The sequence below is a fragment of the Dermacentor andersoni genome, chromosome 4 (assembly GCF_023375885.2).
Source record: "Dermacentor andersoni chromosome 4, qqDerAnde1_hic_scaffold, whole genome shotgun sequence".
Lineage (NCBI taxonomy): Eukaryota > Metazoa > Arthropoda > Arachnida > Ixodida > Ixodidae > Dermacentor > Dermacentor andersoni.
The window spans coordinates 119,755,748-119,776,932 of NC_092817.1; the positions used below are offsets into that span (position 1 = coordinate 119,755,748).

Here is a 21,185-nt window from a genome sequence, read left to right on the forward strand (position 1 = left end):
CGCGCACAAGCCAACATGAACACATCTCACTCGACGACCGTGGAAACTCGCTGTCAAAACGCTGCAGTGAGGAGGCGCGGCAGCAGCAGCGAGCGAATCACTCGAACTAAGCCGCTAAAACACCGCGGCGCAGACTGTACCCGTCGCAGATGGCTTTCAAGATACAGCGGCCCGGCCGGGCGCGCGCGGCCGCCCGGGTCGCCCAGTAGAACGCCCCGCCCTACCCTCTCCCCAAAGCCTTGCATGCGAAGGAAGATGGCGCGCTTCCTCCCCGCTTCCCTCGCTTGTGCGGGCGACATTGAGCCGCAATCGCCTGCTCACCCTCGCACACTTTCACTCGCCCCTACAGAATACGGCCCGCGACGACGATCTTATCTCCCTGGAAGTTTATACGGAACCTCACGGCGACACCGACGGCCTAAATGCGCCTGGAGTGTCCATATAGTTGCAATCGCAATAAAACTGTTAGTCCCGTGAGGCGTTCATACATGTGCCCATCTACTTGCGCTAAATATAGGTTGCTGAGCACGGGAGCCAGACATGACCCTATGTAAAAGCCTTCTTTCTGCCGATACAACCTATTGTTTCACTGGACAAAAGTTTACGATTTACGACACGTAAAAACACAATTATAAAAACCCTTTTACTGAAAAACCTGCTTCCTGTGAAAACCTTATAGCGCCGTACTTGTCAATACAACCTTCGACAATTCAAGAAGGTGAATGTGCGGGATGGAATCACACAATTCTTTGACATCATCTTGATCATCAGCTTTATCAGCAATTATCACAATCACGTGATGATGATAATAATAATAATAATATTAACAATATGTAGGCAATGTGTGGGCGCAGGTCAGCCAGGCTGTTAAGGAATCACCCAAGACAAAGAGGAACGAATTTAAACACAGAGCGCAGACGTGAGATTAGACAGACACATAAGATCAAATACAGGTAGTACATATAACATGTTTGCCGCTCTTGTCGCTAAACTCAGTTCAGATTCTGCACCACTCACAGTTCCAATTGTAGTAGATTCGAGTCGCAGCGGCGGGGGTAGCGTTGGCTGGGGCCCATCTCAGCCGCAAGTCGCTACGACAGTGACGGGAGCCGGGGCACTGCCTGGCCTCAGCGGTTAAGGAACGGCGATGAACGCCGTAGTGCGGCCTATTTCGACAACACAGGAGCCGCCGCAGCGCAGCCCGGCCTCGACAGGGCAGCACGGCGATGAACGCCGCCACGCAGCCTGTCTCGAAAGCGTCAGGAGCCAGGATGAAGCCCAGCCACGGCAGGATACGCCAGGTAATCTCCAAGGACAACGCTGTAAGCCGGGGCGAAGCGCGGTTCAGCAGGGATAGGACCGGGGACGTCGAGACGTGGCCCGCCGCTCGATCCGCAGTGCCCGGCGAGAGCTTCCGCTTCCGCTCCGCTCGGCCACGTCGCTCGAGCCGACCGCGCGGGACCCGCGCAGCAAATCACGCGCGCACTCGAGCTTTTCGGCCCCGCGCACCGACAGACGCACCGATTCTGACGCCCGCGCACTTCAAATGCCGTCCTCCTACTACACTTCCTCCTAGTTCAAAAACGATGCGGCGGTGAGGTACGACGCGGCGAATCGACACACGTAACACAGAATACCGAGCTCGTCAGACTAGGTATAAAAGACCTGCTACAACAGTCAAAAGTAAGCTCTTACAAACTAATGTAGGAATCGACATGTAAGCGTTTATAAAGTACAAACAGTACCTTTCTCATGGGTATTTCTAGTGGTCAGGTTGCTTCGCCAAAATAATTTTGTCCCACGATGCCGACTGCGACGGTGCCAACGATGTCGATGCCCACGCGGGACAAAGTGTTTAGGCAAGGCGCGAATTGGGGCGCGGCCGACTAGATGATGAGGACCAGTACGTCTGTTGGCAGACATCGCAGGACTTCACGAACTTCCTCGTTTCAGATTGCACACCTGGCCAATAAAATTCGGCGAGAATGCGGTTAGTTGTCTGGGATATTCCTCGATGACCTGAGAAAATTCTCTCGTGTGCCTTCTTCAGGACATTCTCCTTCAGCTGTCTGGGTACAACAAGCTGTTATAACTCCTTCCCTCCTGACAGCTTGTGTCTTCGAGATTAGACTCCTTCAGATAAGTAATAGTGAGTCTCAGGATTGTCTGTCACAATTGCCTTACGTACATTCTCAAAGCAACGTCGTAAGAACTCATTTCTTTGCAGGTAATCGAGAGTCGCCTTGTTTTTAACGGCAGCTGAGGGTCTTAGTGCTGGCAGATTGGTCATGGGGCGTGCTGGAGTTCCCTTTGCAGCTGCAGCGCTATCACCCAGAAAGTCATTTTGGTATTCTACTTCTCAGAGCGGTAAGCTCAAATCTTCTGGTGCCGTGTTCCTCTTTTTGGACGAATTTTGAAGGCACTTCCCTTGACTTCCAAGAAAACGCTGGATGTCTTCCGCGGCAGGACGTACCGCTGAAATGGCCGTGTTGTCCGCGTCTCTCGCAGTGCCATCTGCTTGGCCCGCTCCGTGATGTTGTTGTGGTTGATGTGGGTTTACTTGAGTACCCGACTTAACACCTACGACGTTCCCCGACGCCACATCGTAAAGCGTGTTCTGCATGCACTTGACACGCACCGTGCATGTGAAGAAGGCCGTGTCTAGAAAGACTACCGCCTCTGGAAAATGATGTACAGTGCGGTCTAACAGAAATACTGGACTTTTTGTTCTTGTAAGCTTTTTCTTCGGAACGAATCCTTGTCGAACAATTACAGTATTGCAGCCAGTATTCTGAGCATAGTTACGGCCTTACCCTCGAGGCATCCTTCGGTCACGGGCAAAGTCTCTACATCAAAGGCAGTCGGAATATGCGTCCATGTCGTATTCACGACTGGAACGACCTCCCCGTCTTGTAGCACGACGTACCCATATTCCGGTACCGTCTTGCGGGTCGGCCTATCAGTCGACAGTATTCAAGACGCTTGGTTTTCTTACATCCTAGATGTTCCGCCAGACGAACTGGTTTTACCATTAGTCCAGCCAGAACCGGAGTTATTATTTCTCGTCTGTGACTAGCACGATGACCTGGCTTATTACACAAAAAGCATTGATTGTGGGCTTTAACTGGTCGCTTCTCAGATTCTATATTGCGACTACTCTCCGTCACGCTGTCCTTCCAAAGGTTGTCCTTGCCCAAATTAGTGAGATCTTGGGCTTCCAAAAAGCAGTCAGCATTCTGGGACCGCGTACTGAACTTCTCGCAGTTTCTTTCTTTCAATAATACTCGCAGCGAAGGTGAACATCCCTTCATAAACTGCTCTAAATAATGACGTGGCAAGAAGCGTAGTATGTTTTACCAATATTCGCCATCTCCATCCAACGGTCGAAGTGATCCGCTAGGCGAGAGGCATATTGGAGACCCGTTTCTTTTTCCTCTGGTCTCGATTTGCGAAATTTCTCGCGGTAACCTTCGGCGGTATACCGAAATCTCAGCGACAGCGTAGCCTTCAGTTGATCACATAGTCAGCGACAGAGGCGGAGCCCAGTCGCCCCAATGACCGATAAGGCCTCTCCTGTTAGGCACAAACTGAGCGTCTCACTAAAGGGCGTAACTTGTGCGGCGGCCTGCAGCTTTTCCAGCACAGCCCGCGGCCGGGTGCAGTCGCCTCGTCGCTTGCTGATCGACCACTGTCCTCCGCGTTCGAACTGACTGCCCGCTCTTGAAGCTTCAGCTGCAGGACACGTTCCTCCGCTTGTAGTCGTTTTTCCTATAGCTCCAATTTCTCGCCCTGATCGACACGAGCTTGCGCGTGGAGGTCGCTTTCCATTGCGCGTTCCGCGTTAACCCACTGGTGAAGAGCGGCACCAGCTAGGCCCATGTCCTTGCCGATCGCGTGAAGCCTCTCAATATCTATGCGCTCTTCCCGTACGCCTATAGATGTCGGCAAGAAGGTAAGTCCGATCCTGGCAGGCTTGCCAAAATTGTGGGTGAATGTTTTTATTGTGGGCAGATAATATTGCTTATTTCGATGTAGATTTTAAAGCAGTACGCCGATTCACTTGGCGACAAAATTGTCGACACTGGTGCTAGTTGGTTAATACTCATCGAGTACTGATCAACTTCAATTTAACCATTACATTCTATGCTACGATAGTAATTAGGAACCTAATTACATACAACTCGGTAATTAAAATCTTTATCCGCGATTATTGATATAATTCCGTTGTACACCACTGGCGCGAAGCTAGAATAGCAAACATCATCCTTCTGCCTGTTATCCTGTTTTTACAAACATAGGCCAGTGGCCATCGAAATACTCCGCGATTCAAGCATTCATTACATACATACAAACGCATGCATGCTGCAAGCGCTATAACAGGAGACTACAGCACACCAGTAGCATTACGGCGTACGAACAGTCATTTGACTTGAAAAAAGCTTTTTGAAAACCGCGCTCCTGTTTCATTCCCTGCAAAAGCCGGAGGGGAAAGTGAGCTGGTTCGGGCTTAACGGCGCCGACTCACCAGCCGCCAGTCGCTGTCAGAAACGTTCGGCGCGCGGCACAAAGGTCATTACGCGGTGCGTAGCTGCAGCGTCGCGTAGCGGATAAAAAAGCAATAATAACGCATAAAACGGGGTGAGTTGCTTGACCTCGTATGCTGTGAGCGCCGGACGTTGGAGTAAAAATAAAGGTTTCTTGCTCTCTCTCTCTCTCTCTCTCTCTCGCATGGCCTTCACCGCCATAGGCAAAGCACTGAGCCTGAAGCTGCCGCGACGCTTTCCCACTCGCCGGCCGCGATAGCGCTCAGCCGATACCCTCTGTGTACCGCGTGCTGCTCGCTTGTCCTTGAAGCGCAGTGATTCTCCGCCTCTATCAGCGGCTTTGTACACACGGGGCGGTGCGACAGGGACTCTAATGAGCTGGCTAAGCTGTTGGCGTCTGCGACGGGACTGATATACAATTTATGAGACGAGAGGCTTCATACGGGCCCGATAGAGTGGACGAAGTTTAATACCGAGTGATCCAACAATTGTATCACGTGGTGTTTACTGGAAGAAACAAATCGAGTGCCTCCATCATGCCAGGAAATTTTTTGAGTTGAGTTTTCCGTGTGCCCCGGAGCTGCGGTACCCACTTCTGACTGACGGGTGGGACAAGGTCCAGGATGGTAGGTACCCAGTCGCTTTCCCTTTCTAGTTTCTTCGCGCTGTGCAGTAGGCAATCACGTGAGAGTATAAATATGTCACGGAATTGATAATAAACCTGCTCTTGCAACTATTTTTTTCTTGCATGAACTATTTTTTTCTTGAATTTTTTCTTGCACTAGAGGACCACCTCATCATGCTTTTATCTTTTCGATTTCGCTGTTGATAAAGAAAGTGTATGTACAATCGCCGCAAGGAGGTAGCATTTCTATATTTATCCTACGACTACGAAGTGCATACCGTAACTGTGCTCCAAAAGGAGGCTTCGCTGCGATTCTCTTCAGCAGCCTGCCTGCGGAGCAGAAGAGATCCTTATCTGATGTTATGAACCTATACGGCTTCTATTATGAGTAACCCGTCCGCGATTTTATGAGTATATATTAGAGATATGCATTGTAGTACAATGCAAGTACATTAAACGTAGCTCATATGAATGGTTTTACTGTTTCAGTCATTACTTTCTCGTTTCATTTCTGTCCCTGAACACGCCGTTGCGATAGCCGTATAAAGGTTGAGAGGTAATGCAAAGCGAATACAAAGTTTTGTTATCAGGGGTTGCTAAGCTATATTCAGTTTTTTTCCCCTACCATATTCAATCTTTCGTCGTGCACGCCTGTGTTTCCTTATTGTTGCAAAAACTCAACATTCGCACCAGTTCGTAAATGGGGCAGCATGACCCTCATCAAAAGCTATCGCCCCGTGTTCACCTCCTCTCCTTTCCCTGAATATATTGAAGTACCGATGTTAGGACAGCTCCCGTTCCTTCTTTCCGCACAGTATTATTGCTTTGGACATGGGTGGCTGCGTTGAAGTGAATATTGTATGCTTACTCGATGCTGAGGGATACGTTGTTGCTAAACATGGTCAATTATACTTGATATTTCATTATTAGTCATTATATTATTACTATTAATTACATTATTATTATTAGTCATTATACTTTGATATTTACAAAAGGTGTAACCGTCGTAGCACTTGACCATATTATTCGTCAGCTCTAGTCTTCAAATGTCATTTCTAGCTTATGCAGGCTGATTGATGACGCTACCTCCCCTCGCGGGTAAATTAGGTTTGCCTTGGTGCTAAGTACACTTTTCCTCATGATTCAACTCTTCTTCTACAAGGTCCCATTTTATGCAGAAAATTTGTTTAATATTTTTGTTAACAACCACGAAGAATATTTGTGTCTTTCTAGGCTTTTTTTCACGCTCACAATAACACAATGAGCTAATATCAGCACTGGCATTGGCTGCGCGAGGATAACACTTGTTTAATCCAAGAGTTCTTCATGTGCGCTTTTAATTTACTCTATCCGGTGAAATCTAGCTTTTACAAATGCAACAGATTTTATTCGACGCGGTTCAGCAGTGATCTAACGAGAGCATTTCTTAGTTTCGCACGTATTCTAATAGGGTAATCTTGGTGTACTTACCTCGAGCTAAAGCTTCCCACTAAGGACATGTGAACATGGCTGATAGGAGTACGAAATGCATAGCAAAGGCAGTTCATTGGATAGTAACCTGTACGAATGTGTTGCTGTAGCTTAATTGCACCACGCATTTCTTTTGCTTGAAGGACAGACTTTCTTATTCAGGTAGGAAGTTACGTTTAACCCGAAGGATGGTTATTGTTTCTTCGTTTCCTTTTTCTCTTTTCGATTACAGTCATCAGCTTTCGGCGGCGGCGACGTCAGTGGCCCAAAAGGAGACCTTGAAACCTTGGCGAGGCTTGAACTCGGAGAAACGCCGGAAGTAAAAAGAAACTCGCTGACCCAGTTACGCAAGCTTCTTGAAGGTATAGCACGCCTCGCACATCAGAAGAAAACGAGCTCCAAGATTATTTTTATTCTTTTACTTACATCACCACGTTTCGAGATTCAGTGTAACGTAATTGCGACTGACGGCTAGCACGTGCAATGTTGCATGCGCAGATTCATTAACGTATCTGGTGTTATAAGGCAGCCAAGAGCGACGGTTCTCAATATACCTGCGTAACAAGAGTCGCCAGGCAAACTAAATTTGTTGCATCATTTTGCGAATGTGTTTTTCATCTGAATGAGTCACAGGATGCAAGGGGGAGGAGCGCTGGCAAGGCAGGCTCGCGATCCTGTCTAGATAATAGGAGCGTTAGGGCTCATTCACACCGGCGACTGACAGTGGTCGCGCGACCAAGTTGGTCGCAAAGCGACCAGTCGCAAATGGTCGCAAACGGTCGCCTTTCTTGAAAAGCGACCATTTTGGGCCAGTCGCTCTCTGCGCGATTTTTCAGTCGCGCGACCGTGGTCGCAAAACTGATAAACCAATCAGCGGCGCACCGGAAGTGATCTTTCGTGTGTCTGCATCCGGCCTTCTCCGGCGTCGCGTTCAAATTCCGCGTAGATTCCGAGAGTTCTCGCTGAGAACGATAATCTCCGGGATTGCGACTTGCGGGTCGCGCTCAGCCGGGCTTGCCGGTGTGAGCATCAGTCGCCTTCGGTCGCTTTTTGATTGCGAGTCGCAAATGGTCGCGCGACCTCCTGAAGTCGCCGGTGTGAATGTGCCCTTACACTACAGCTAGCTTGGGAACGCCAATGCTTTCAGCTGCAAAGCAGTCCAGAAAGCCATGGCTGTGTTAGGTCGAGCTATGCTGGAATTCGTTCTAGGTAAAACAATGAGGCCTACCAGAAGAAACGAAAGGCTTCCACGTATCGTTTGGAGCAAGTAAATCATTTTCCGTAAGGCAGTTGAGAACAACGGTTGGACCTTGCGATTGAGATGTCCTGTGCTCCGATTCATTCCTTCTCTTCCCCCTTCTCAGAGCAGCAGGCTGACGTACTTTCCTGTCATACACACGTCCCTGCCTTTCCTCAGATACGTTACCTCTTTATCTCTCTCGACAGATTATCGGGGCGTCACAGGATCGAGCAGTTCTTGCAGTTGAATATATTGCTGTGCAGTACACATCAATTTCAACATAAGGCGCTTAAAGCTTGTTTTAAAAGGGCTATGAAAGGTGACTGACATACAATAGGCGCTTCAGCTGTCGGTTCGCACTTCAGGTCGCTGGGGAAAAATGTACTAGGATGTCGGATACAATCGCTTTATTTGCGGGATCAGCAAACTCTCTTTTACACATGTGGCAATCTCTAACGTTCCTACACCCGGAGCTTTCAGTCTTACCTCCTTAGTGTTTTCGTCGTAGCTTACAGTATACTTTTTTCATAGAGGGGCAGAAAAATTCAGTCCGATGTAATGGTGTGTTTTGCAGCGTGCAGATGATGTATCACGCTTGAAGGAAACTGGTGTCCAAGATGGGGTTCCGCAAAATGTCGCTAGGCTTTGGCGACTGCGCTGAAGCGCTTCTCTTTCTTTTCTTCTCGAATGGCGCCGGAAGAACAATGGCACTATCCGCGCGGATCCAGGACAGCGTACAACAAACAGGTCGTAATGCAGTTCCAAACTTTCGTCGTCCACAGTTTCGCGGCCATGGCGACGATATGATGCAAAGAATGGGACTGCCTCAACGAAATAATTGACAGAAGTTTGCGCAAAGCTTAGATGAGACGTCGGATGAAATGCCAGCGTTCGAAAGCCAAACCAGAGCCATCGGAAAAGTTGGACAAAGTACGATAACTACCCCGACGCTATTTCTGCTGGTGTTGGTCTTCGCTCGAAAGGGAACAGCCAAGTTTACAGCATTCTTCGGCGTGTCGAGCAGACGGGGACGGCGGCATACACTCAGAATCACGTGGTCGAAATTGAACAATGGCGCCGAATGTATTGCATGGTTCGCGGCCGTACAGAAAGAACGGAGGAGAGAAGCCAGTTGCATGTGGTGTCATATCGTAAGCATAGCCGTCATGAAAGGGACCACTAGAACCCAATTGCGTTGGTCAGAGGTGACGTACATATCTAGAGAGCATGTCACCGAGAGTGCGGTTGAAGCGCTCTGCGAGACAATTGGTCTCTGATCGATACGTTGTGGTGGTACGGTGGACAATCCGGCATTCAGTCAGAAGCGGGGTAACTACTTCCCCAACGACGGCACGCTCTTTCTCGCCCGCAACATTTCCAGGCGCACAGTGACGAAGAATCAGACGTCCGTGGTGGAAGGCGAGGCGAAGGGCTGTGACGAACTTAGCAAACAATGTTCACAAAAGCGTGCCGCGTGACCAGTAAGAAGGATACGCGAAACAGGATGGTCGATCGTCGTTATTACGTCACTGGGAAGGGTCGACTCGGAACCGAGGCGCAGAAGGCAGTATGATGTGCTAACGGGTACTGTGTGTGTGTGTGTGTGTGTGTTTTCTTTTTTTTTTTTTTTTTTTTTTTTTAGCAGCGAGAAACGTAGCGGTTGAGCTTGCGCTGTGGCGCCCGAGCACGTGGAAGGGGCTCTGAAGCTTGCTGCTCAATATGGGTATGAAGGTGTCGTCCGCTCCGGTGCGCATGGCATCAAAGAAACCAGTTACATCGTCAGGATTCGTTCAAAGTCGATATGCCTTGCAATATCGCTAGCTGCCACTCGTAGGTTGTAGTGTGTGCTGTACATTATTTAGTAAAAACACTTAATTAGTGAGCTTTTCTTAATTATTGCATTCTGCTCGAGGAAGTAATGTCTGCCTCACTGAGTAACTTAAAAAGAGCACCCTATAAATTTACAAATGGCATGCGTGCGGTATTCTTCCCATACTCCTGGATCTTGTGCGTCTTCATAAGTCAGTCAAGTAATATTCATAATTTGCTTCCGTGCTTGATAACAGAAGAGTGTGTACTGCGTCTATTTCAGAAGATGACAAGATTCGAGTTCCCCCGGAGGACGATTTCCTCCTCATGTTTCTGCGTACTCGGAAATACAAAGTGCAGAACGCTGTGGAAACAATCAGGAGGTACTTCCGCGCGCGCAAGAACATGTCCGAGTATTTTGAGGAACTCACGACGTCCAGCTCCTTGTACCAGACAGTCTTCCGTGACCACAAGCTAATAATGTATGCGAATGAAAGAGACCCGCAGGGGAGAGTGACGTCCGTTACCAAATACGGTAAGTGTTCTAGGATGTCCTAATTCGTTCGCTTCCCTGTAATCGATCTTATCAACAACAACAACAACAACAAGAATAATCGATCAATCAATCAAGCAAGCAAGCAATCGATCGATCAAATGTTTTTATTAAAGTGCCCAGGAACGACTTTGAGAGTCTTGGTGGTGGCGCGCTCAGCAAAACAATGCGCAGGAAGAATTATGCAAGCTCACACCCACACATACACACATACACACACGCGCACAAAAAAAATAATAATTTCGCGAATACAGATTTTACCAGAGCACAAGATGTGTTCACGAAGAGAATACAAAGCAATAGGGGAGAAAAGGGAAAAGGATTGCAGAATGACGGAACACACAACAGAAATTAGTTTTTGTTCAGTTATTGAAATTCCTCTGCAACTATTTTCAGGAAAATATTAAATTGAGGCATTAAGGCATCCAGGCACTCTGAATGGACGTTATATATCGCGTGCACTCTAGATAGAGGGTCATAAAAATCTGAAAGCTGAAAGGCGCTGCTTCTTTGTGCCTTTATGCGGAATGTAAAAGCGCACATTAGAGAGCAAGTGCGAGCAGCATATTTTTCCGTGTATAAATTTGTCAAGAAAAAGAACATCCGATTTGTTCCGCCTACAAGTGAGGGTAGGTAACGTGAGTGTCTGTGTTAGATCTGTGGTGATAGAAAGTTTTTGACAGAATGTATGTTTAAATATAGATGTGAACTTTTTTTTTTTGCACATTTTTGAAAAGTTCACAATTTGACGTACATGTGCCGCTCCAAACCACGGAGGCGTACTCAAGAACTGGAAGGCATACGCTCTTATATAAAGTTACAAATGGCCCAGGTTGTTTGAAGTCTAATAATAATAATAATAATAATAATAATAATAATAATAATAATAATAATAATAATAATAATAATAATAATAATAATAATAATAATAATTTCTGGAAAACACAATACATTCATCAGGCCTGCCAAAGCCACATTGGGCTTGACTGGCAGAGCCTGACAGGTGGCATAGAAACTTGTTAGAAGAAAAGTAGCATTAGTGAACTATATAAAAAAGCAAAAGCCGATAAGTCCGCATATATGCACCGATACCCACATGATATACACATTTACATACACGTGCAGTTATACACACATGTTCATATATCTACTATACATGTCTTGCAAAGTACATTTGGCTCGTGCAGTTTTCACCGTACCATAATGTTGGTTTTCATGGTATAATAAAATAAAATGCATGATCATTATAGACAGCGCACTAAGTTTAAAAACAGAAAATGCGCCATACACGGTACAACGAAAATAAAAAAAACGGGAGGAAAAGAAAGAAACCATTTGCAGAAACAAACTCTGTGATCAGATTGTTTACCAAGGCCACTCTGTAGGCGTAATAAAAAGAAAATAAGTACGATGTAATTCTTTATGTGCTGTAGCTGTTCAAATGCGCAGGTTCTAACGCTCTTTTGAGTTTATATTTTGTTGTGGACTACAGCACATTACGGGGTAAATGATTGAACAACGCCGAAACATAGTATTCGTTTATTCTTTTAAGGTATTTTGTTGCACATCGCGGTATTTGATAGTTCCATTTTAGTATGAGGCAGCGCGGAGACTCTACATAAGGCACTTTAAAACGATTCTCCCAGAAATGTCTCAGGGCTGTTGTATACAGTAAAACAGCACTAATACCCAGCGTTGACAATACATTAAAAATATCGGTGTTGCCTTCGAGACGCTAGTCATAACCTATAACATTTAGAAGGGAGCGAATTAGTTGTAACGCATCGCTTTCCACACTGGTGTTATTGCCTTAAAGTCTGAAAAATGGACAAACAATTCATGCACGTATCCGCTGAATAGCTGCTCTGAAAGTAAGCACCTAAGATTTCTGTAGGTGCAGCGTTCCCACAACCTTAACTACTTTGCGCGTGCACCCGTGAACACATTACCCAGACGCGGCCCCTTCAATTTTACGACGGTGATTGTCGCTGTCGATGGCCGACGCTGCATGGAATTATGCTATTGTTCGCTGGTGCTTCTAACGTAGTGATGGTCCGAAGAGGCATCCTTAAAACAAGCTATAGTAGTAGTGCGATGCAGTGGTGTCTGATGCAACTGCATCTGCCTGATGCGATGCATAGATCCACTCCATAAATATAGTTCCCAGGAAGGCGGCTTACTATTTAGCTCAGGTTTTAGAATCAGATTTTACCTTCGATCCCAGAATCAGGCGTTCATCTACTTGACTCGTTTATTAACCCTCACTTCACAGTCTTGTGTGTATGTGCGCGCGCGTGCGTGCGCGTGTGCGACGAAACCTTGCGCATGCTTTCTTCCAGTGAGTTTCGTTTTTTGTGCACAAATTCAAGGCGTGTGTATTGTGCGTAACGCGCCCCGTGCCCAGTTTTGCTACCAAGAAATAAGCCGCGGCCTTCGAAAAGACACCCGAACAATTATCTGTGCGTACGTGGTCTTGCGCCAAGTGGACAGCCTAAATGGATACAAGGACGAGCGGCAACAGTTATTGCTATAAGCAGTTCGGAAATGCCGGAAACATTAGCCAAAGACGAAGCGATCGTTAATTTCGCTGTTATTTTAATGTGGATAAGCACGAGAGAGAGAGAAAGACAGCATTAATGAGAGGTCAAAATCCAAGCCTTATTATACATTGCTTTTTTCTTTTTCAGGGAGAAAGCGAGCACACTTAGGCAAACGATATTATAACTAATTATAACTAACTTTAAAGCTAACTAATCATAAAGTTACAGTGAAGTTGTAAGTGCGACTACAGGAGAAAAAACGAAAACAGAAAGCCAGAACCTTAACCAGAAAAGCGTCTGGTTGGCTGTACCCCACGTTGGGAGAGCAGAACAGGGGAATAGTCAGATGAGAAAGAGAGAGAAGAATGAAAGATGCAGTGAAAGCATGCACGCACGCGGACGGGCAATCAAAAATTTTCCCATTGAAGCGCTCAATAACGTTACACCCATGTTTTGCAGGTGCCCTGGGAAAACGAACCTATCGAAAGAAAACCATATGCCCATAACCTCCATGTTTAATAATTAAATATCAAACGTGTGGGTCCTGTATAAAAACCAACGTGCTGTCATGCGTATAGGGTATTATGGGATATAAAATATGTGGGGCCTATAGATTTTTTTAATACATTTGAATTATTCGTCGAGTTCGGTGAGTTAAGTCTTTCCTGAAGAAAGCATACTTGATTACGATAAATTGTTCTTGTTCGCGAAAACGAGTGCCGTAAACTCTTCTCGTGAGGGTGTCGACGCTTTTTTTGTGGGGAACTCGTTTGCTTCAACCGCGCGCTGACAGAATACTCAGCACGTTCTATTGCTTAACAATGGGGGTGTCCTCCTATACGTGTATAGGTGCATAAATCAGGCGCTTATCCAATAATTGTTTGCAGGTGCTTGGAGCTCGGACATTTGTTCCATTGCTGAGCTACTGCGGTGCGGTCTGTGGGCCATGGAATGCCACCTTCTCGAAGAAGAGACACAGATAAGGGGATTCGTGGCCATGATAGATCTCAAAGGTTTCGGCGCTGAACACCTGATGCAACTAACGCCGTGGTTCGTCGGAAGGCTTATTTCAATTGCGCAGGCAAGTGTAGCTACTGGTTCATGTTCTACTGACAACGACCTTCCTGCATTTTGCTTTGCAAATAAAAGTGTTTTTTTTTTTCTTCTGCCAAAGTATATTTTGCGGGCGTTCGTAGCGCGATTGTTCGTGGGTGTCTTTTTTTACAGCGAAGCTGTTATAACTTCTTAGTTGGTCGGGATTTTTCGTGTCCGCGTGCGCGGTGCTCCCACAAGAATGCGGGTCGATCTCGGAGACATTGCAGTGAAGTGGAAAGCGCACAATGTGCTTCTTCTTCGAGAGGCATCACGTGATGTCATCACTTCACAAAGACGCCATTGCACGACGTCACGTTTGACGTGTTGACGTCATCAGGTTACGTCATGACGTGACATCGTCACGTAAAGAGGCCGTTATTCTCGTATATTCGAATTACAGTTCGCAGCTATCCTGTCTGCAGCTTGTGTGTAAGTCGTAATTTACGAATTTCCTGACGCAATTCGCCTTGAGAAATTCAATCTGTTGATTAACGCACTTGCACTTGGCGGAGGTCCTAGGAGAATGAGGATGTATGCTGCACTTCCGCGCACGCGCGTGCACGTGACGTACGAGTGCACACAATGTATCTGTCATTGATGCGCGGACAGGGCTTTGCCCGTTGACAGAGCTACGCCAGCGCTGTGAGGCCATGGATTGGGTCACAGGGTTTACCCGGAACGAATGTGCGCACACCAGGTGCTGACTAGAAAGAAACCGAGGATTTTACCAAGAAGTGTGCTTGTTATCGCACTAACTTGCTACTGGTCATAAAATGTTACCTACTACATACTACTACTGTATACTACAATATAGTATACAAACTACGGTATGGTATACATACTACAGTATTGTTGTAATCTTAATAGCGACCATACCATGTGCAAGCAGGATATAGTTTCTTAATTAACGTAGTCTTTCCCGTCGTATTGACGATCGCGTGGCCGCTTCATTCCGGAGGCAATTACGTTGCTGATAATTCACACTAGTCAACTCTCTTTTCCAGGATTCCCTTCCGGTACGGCTGAAAGGCATCTACTTCGTAAACACGCCAGCTGTGTTTCAAGTCGTCTATACCATTGCGAAACCATTCCTATCGGCGAAACTGAAAAGCAGGGTAATGTGAAAATGTGGTTGACTTGCACATTATATACAAGCATGCGATACCTTGGACTCCCATGTTTAGCTTACGTATTATTAAGCAGATGTATCCTAAACAGGGGCCCCACGTACTTTAATCTCAAGCACTTATCACGTCGCGCAAAAGACAGAAAAAGAAAAACTGAGGGCTACTACGCATTAAAAAAATCGGACATTCTAGGTAGTTGTTGATATCAAGCACGTAGAATGGGAGCCGCCGACCGCTTCCAAATGTTGTAACAAAAAGCATAAACCAGCAAGTGTCGATATATATATATATATATTTACTGCAACGTGTGCCTCAGCACAGCCCATCGCTGTAGAAGAAACTGTAGCCGTGCCGGCTATCATCAATGCTATCAGCACAGTTGCGCTAGGAACGTTGAAACACATTACATGTTTGCACCCTACGCTTAACAGCTGTCTATCATATAAAGAGATGTTGGAATTACCTCACTCGATAACTATACATCTTGAAAACATTTGTGCGGGAAATCTGCAGAGTTCCACACATTAAGAACTTGAAATCCATGCAACACTGAATTAGACTGTGTAAAGCCGTCCGAGCTTTAAAAAATGTCGCGTCATTAGGAAGCACCAACGACATCTTTTTTTTACCTTTGCTATTTGGCTCTCTATTTCAGCTGCACTTCATTGGGAGTGACTTGTCGGAACTCAGTGGAGTCGTCCCTTCTGAATTGTTGCCGGAGGATTTCGGTGGGACAATTAACGACTTCGACTGCGACAGACAAGAGCGCTTCTTCAATAAGAAAGCGAGCTACTTTGACATGATACGTCAGTTTGGTTACCAAACTTAGCGAACGGTAAGTTAGATATAGGCCGACGAAATTACTCTGTCACGATTTGAAGCGCGTTCTCTTCACCACATGGACGGGCTACCGGCAAGAGGCCGAAGGCATCAGCTTTGTTTTCTGTTGTTTTCATTTTGACAAAAGCAGAGATTTCGCCACAACGTTCGGAACCCGCGAGTATTCTCAGAAAATTTGTTGAGAAAATGTTGATGAGAAGTAAAAAAAGAAAGTCAGTACACTATAGCGACTCCTCAAGCTATAGACTCATTTACTGTGGCAGCAGCAGGAGTCCTTAGTGTACGCTGAATTTTAACGCCATTTTAATACTATTTGTTCAAAATGCGCGAAGCGCCGTCTTCATCTGTTACAGTGTTTCCTGTCGTTGCCTCCTAATTACATGGGCATCCATACACACGGGCCGCCACTCTGACAATGTGCGTGGCACACAAAACCCCCCCACGAATTGCCTAGCATGAATGATGTGCGATAGCTTAGTGGTTAGCACAACCGACTCATTCTGTGTTTGCGCGTGATTTCTACATATTCCCCGTGGGAGTAAACTAGGGCTAAGCCTATTGCCATATGGTAAAGGGTAAACCTGAGGACGATGGGGCCTGACAGCGGTGATTCGATAACTAGGATGGCGTAGCTAATTGGACAGATTGGTGGGCAGAGTAAACCCAGTTTCGCGCTCTTGACTGCTGCCAAAGTGAAAGTGTATTCTTAATTTTGTTGCCAAACCAGTGACAAATTCACTTGAATGGCGATATTAGCTGTTTACACTGGGTAGTGTGTCGTTGATTTCACGCTGCGACTCCTAAGATTCGCGGGCTCAAAATACTTATTTATTGCTTTGCTCATTTGCGTATTTACAGGATCCTGCAAGCTACATTGTCTAGCTAGTGCTGAAGTCGAGCACAGCGGTTTACAACCCGAGGGCCTGCCGACGCTTGCCGTGTGCTAGACCAGGACTAGACCGTCGTGGCCTCGCGTTCATCGGCTATCATCCGCCCAAAATGAAGCCAGTGCGGTGACGACAGCCTGAGGTTATAATATTATTCAGTAAGGAGACTACGAATACGAGTGGCAGCTGTATGAGGCCGCGTCTCACAGATGGTCGTTGGATTTCCAGGAAGGGCCACCGGCGTTACTAAGGCCCAGTGGAGTGCCTGCATGCATGGCCGCATCCGAATTCAAGCTGCCGGCTTCATCTCCTCGGAGCACGCGACACTGCCACTTACCCATGGGAAACCCAGCTATACAGATACCGCATTCTGATCCTAGTCAGGGTGCAAAGCTGACTAGGATCAGAATGGTTGGTTTCCTCTTTGGTTTCCTGCTCACGTGATCGACCCAGAATTATTTTTATATAACTGTCTTCTGTTTGTTTGTTTCTGTGTGATTGATTGATTGATTGATTGATTGATTGATTGATTGATTGATTGATTGATTGATTGATTGATTGATTGATTGATTGATTGATTGATTGATTGATTGATTGATTCTTTACTTTAGAGCAGCAGTAAAGGAGTAGGCTTTTTTGACCTTCCTTTTCTTCTCAGTTGGCTACATACATGTATAAAATTCGCAAAGAAAACTCACTAAGTTTGTGACATTGCAAGACACATGCCGTAGACTAGAGGGCAATATTATATAAAATAATTATCGTCCATCGATACTGAAGGGCGGAAGGGCGGAAGGAGATGTAAAAAAAAATAAGGTAGGAGACTCATCAAAAACAAATCTAACAGCACTTGCACTTACCTCGCGCTTGATGCAAAGATAGAGAAAATATGCAGACCCAACGCATGTGCTTGAATCTATGTGAAGAAATCATTTAGTAAAGCGTTTAAAGGGACCCTCAGACGATGCTGACGATTCTGTGCAAACTTACTGAGTCGTTGGGGTTGGTCCTACTGGTCATTAAGTGACACATTTAAGCGCTCCACGCAAAGAGTGTAATTTATTATAAGGCTTTATAAACGAAAGGCCCTCCCCCCCCCCCAAAAAAAGAAAGAAATAAGTGAGTCCACGTGTCACTACCAAAATACCGACTGACCCAGCAGCAAGCAGCAGCAGCAACAATGCCTAGCACGGGAGCATACACAAGGAAATCTTCGCTTTGAAGCGGTTATTTTAGTGGAAAACAACTCATGAAACAAGGACTGAGACATACACACAGCACGAGCGCTTGCCGAGGGCAGAACAACACATCGCCACACAACAACACAGACAAACACAACACTACCGTTTGTGTTGTGTGTTTGTGTGTCGCAGTTCTTGTTTCTCGCGCGGTTCTCCACTTCAAGATGCAATACCAACAACAACCCGGTGTTCCACCCTCTTGCTTCAAAATGCTAACAAACATACAGCACAATGGAGCGAGATTTTCAGTGAAATTTCAGTAGACCGCTGAGAGAAACCAAGTGTCTCCCTGGAAGCTAAGGGAACATAGCTGCCTTTTATTTCTCAGTTATAAGAGGGGGGGGGAGGCAAAGGGGATTCGGCAGTTTCACAGTTTCGCCGGAAGTACGGTGCAAGAGCCACGGTACTATAGGTTTAGCATTACGTTCGAAATCCTCCGGCGGTGTTCGAACTGCGGGCTGGTGTGGCTTATTGGCGGGACACGGCACGCAATGCAACTGCTGCTGGGCAGAAGGAACCACGCCCTGGCAGCTACCAGGCGTCCCACAACGCTGGTGGAAAGAGGACCACCACCAGATGGCGTTGTAGGCGTCGCAGCCCCATGGTGCACGAGATGAGACGGAAGGGAAACCGCCGGCGTTAATGGACACCCGGTGAAATGTTAGATAACGTTTAGCTCGACGTCCATTGTCCCTTCCGCTCCAGGCCGCTGCATACGCGAAGCATATCGACAAGAACGCTAATGCGCTGATAGTCTGCCTGCGCACAGCGTTCGTGCCAGCCGCGGAAGGAAGAACCTCGTCCTGGCTAGGCGCTACCGCGCCGATTAAGAGGAGCGTTGACGGTATACGTTCGCTTCATGAACTTTTTAGGAAAAACTTTTTACTTGTTTTTCCCCCGGCATAAAAAGCAAAGAAAAAACAGTGTCCAAATGTATCCAATGAAATTCAGTACATTGATGTAAATTATGTGAAAGTTAAATTAGCGTCCATTTTGAGTATAAACATTCACCCTCCGTGGTTGCTCAGTGGCGATGGTGTTGGGCTCCTGAGCACGAGGTCGCGGGATCGAATCCCGGCCACGGCGGCCACATTGCGATGGAGGCGATAACACCCGTGTACTTAGATTTACGTGCGTGTTAAAGAACACCAAATGGTCAAAATTTCCGGAGTCTTCCGCTACAGCGTGCCTCATAATCATAGTGGTTTTGGCACGTAAAACCCCATAATTTAAGAAAAGAGGGTATAAACATCCAGGCACCATGTAATTTCCTCCAGTTTGTGTAAAGTGTTTGGTGGTGGTGTGCCGCATCCCCACCTTTTGTTGCTCCGAGAAGCAACGCTATGCATGCGGAACACAGGATCCGATCTCATTTAGGGATTAAAAGGGACAGCGAGTACATTCCTTGTAATGCTCTCATTCATAGTGATAACGAAAACGGCTTTAAAGGTTTATCAAGTGCCTTGCCTAATCTGTCTATGGACGTCTGGGTTGGATAGGCACACAGTACAGAATTCGTCGTTTTTAACGAAGCAGTGAAAGAAATGTTTTGCCTTTGTTCCGTATTGGACAGCTGTCAACTCAGTACTTACACTGTGGAACTTTGATTCCTGGAAAACGCAGCAAATACTTATTTGCGTTACGCTTTATTGTGACCAGTTCAAAACGCGTGCTGAATGCAGCGCGGCTTCGGACACGAAAAGGCAAGTCTCTGGAGCCTCATGTAGCAGACTCATGGTACCAGACACACTATTGGCGTGTATACAGGGTGTCGCGACTATCATGCACCAATACTTTAAGATGTGCAAATGCCAAGTAGCTCGACAGAGCCAGTGTACTGTTTGCCGTCGCTTGGAAATGCTCAAATTATTATTATTTTTTTTGCATTCCGCCTAATTACAGCAGTCTCAATTCACTTATGAACTTCTCAAATATAATTATAATTAGATTGAGAGTGTCAACGAGAATATTGTAGAGGACGAGGAAAGAACTTTATTGTGTGCCCTGCGAGTTGGTGGGGAGGGCCAAAGGCCCCGCCTAGGTGACGGCCAGGAGTTCGTGGGTCCTGGCGGCATCCTCGGCCCGCTGGACGGCCCATAGCTGATCCTCGAGGGCGGGGCTGAGCATCGCGGCTTCCCAGTGCGTGCGAAGGCTGCTGATAGAGGCCGCGTTTTCTTTGTTATATATCTCTCGGCATTCCCATAATATATGCTCCGGAGTGGCTCTGGATTCACTTGTGTTGCGTTTGTCCGTTGGATATACATCCGGATATATGATGTGCGAGAGCGCAGGATTCGCACACGTCCTAGTTTGTAACTGCCGCCATGCGACAGCAATATAAAGAAGTCCCGATACAGCTTTCTGTTGCACGAAAGAAACCCGCGAATACACGCAAAGGGCCTCGAGCGGCCAGTCGCGCGGCAATTTTGCGTGTATTCCCACCGTCGAAACGAGTTACGTATGAGGCGTATACTGCAGCGGGACTCCACTTTCACGCTTCTAGTAACAACACTTGGCGCCACATAGGTTTAGTTCACCGCCTATAGAGCCGCCACTGATAACCACCTAGCGGGCGCTTCAAGAGTACACTCGGCATGCAGTATAGCACAAAACAATTTGCAGCAAAAACAGCTGAAGTTCACGTCTGCGATTCCCACTTTTTTTTTTCGGTTGCCTGATAGCTCTACTTCATAAATTCCCTTACTACTAAGCCCCCATAAACCGCTGATGAACTGCCATTTTCTGAAGGCACAGGATTCCATGAAAGCTTCGCAAATACGTATACGTTTACCTTGGTGTAAACGTGATGCCGTCCGTCGCTTCAGATAACAGGATAGGGAAGGAAGGAGTGTCACTTGCGGACACCAGTCAGAGCAAAGGAAGAGTGTGTTTCTGTTGGCAGTGAAACTCGCTTCTTGGTACCGTGGTGACGCGACATTTAAATTTCTCACCAGCGATGCGCATTTCTTTCAGCGCATCGTTGATGAGGTTTGCCAGGACTCGTATTCGCAAAAGAAGTACTTACGCTACAGAACTTTTAGAAAGGGCTCGTGACCGCCAATCGAAATGGACATATTAGCAAGGATGGCCAGCCGATGGCAAACGGCACTCGCTAAGAGCCGACGGAGCGAACGGTGGTGAGAGCCAATCCATGGAGCCAACGCCACTATACATTCGCAGCTCGCCACAGCGACCGATTCACGTTTGTAAGCAA

The 21,185-nt window shown here is 46.7% G+C and overlaps 1 protein-coding gene across 2 annotated transcripts; it reads left to right on the plus strand.

Annotated features, from left to right (window-relative positions):
* The first annotated feature begins 1,088 nt into the window (after window positions 1-1,088).
* Window positions 1,089-17,371, plus strand: LOC126537414 (alpha-tocopherol transfer protein-like). Of its 2 annotated transcripts, none has more exons than XM_055074246.2 (7): window positions 1,089-1,301; window positions 6,872-7,001; window positions 9,972-10,223; window positions 13,669-13,862; window positions 14,881-14,991; window positions 15,659-15,838; window positions 16,702-17,371. In XM_055074246.2, exons 1-6 carry the CDS (start codon window positions 1,227-1,229, stop codon window positions 15,830-15,832), a joined length of 936 nt encoding a protein of 311 aa, XP_054930221.2. In that variant the 5' UTR covers window positions 1,089-1,226; the 3' UTR covers window positions 15,833-15,838; window positions 16,702-17,371. The 2 variants fall into 2 exon arrangements, with proteins under 2 accessions (XP_054930221.2, XP_072144010.1); XM_072287909.1 differs by lacking the exon at window positions 1,089-1,301 and adding an exon at window positions 4,870-5,170.
* The last annotated feature ends 3,814 nt before the right edge of the window (window positions 17,372-21,185 follow it).

What these genes read in the sequence shown, in the direction of transcription:
- LOC126537414 (XM_055074246.2), top strand. Translation starts at nt 1,227, where the DNA reads ATGAACGCCGCCACGCAGCCTGTCTCGAAAGCGTCAGGAGCCAGGATG. An exon ending in GCCACGGCAGGATACGCCAG is followed by an intron (nt 1,302 to 6,871) that starts GTAATCTCCAAG and finishes TTTCGATTACAG; the next exon opens with TCATCAGCTTTCGGCGGCGG. An exon ending in GGCTTATTTCAATTGCGCAG is followed by an intron (nt 13,863 to 14,880) that starts GCAAGTGTAGCT and finishes TCTCTTTTCCAG; the next exon opens with GATTCCCTTCCGGTACGGCT.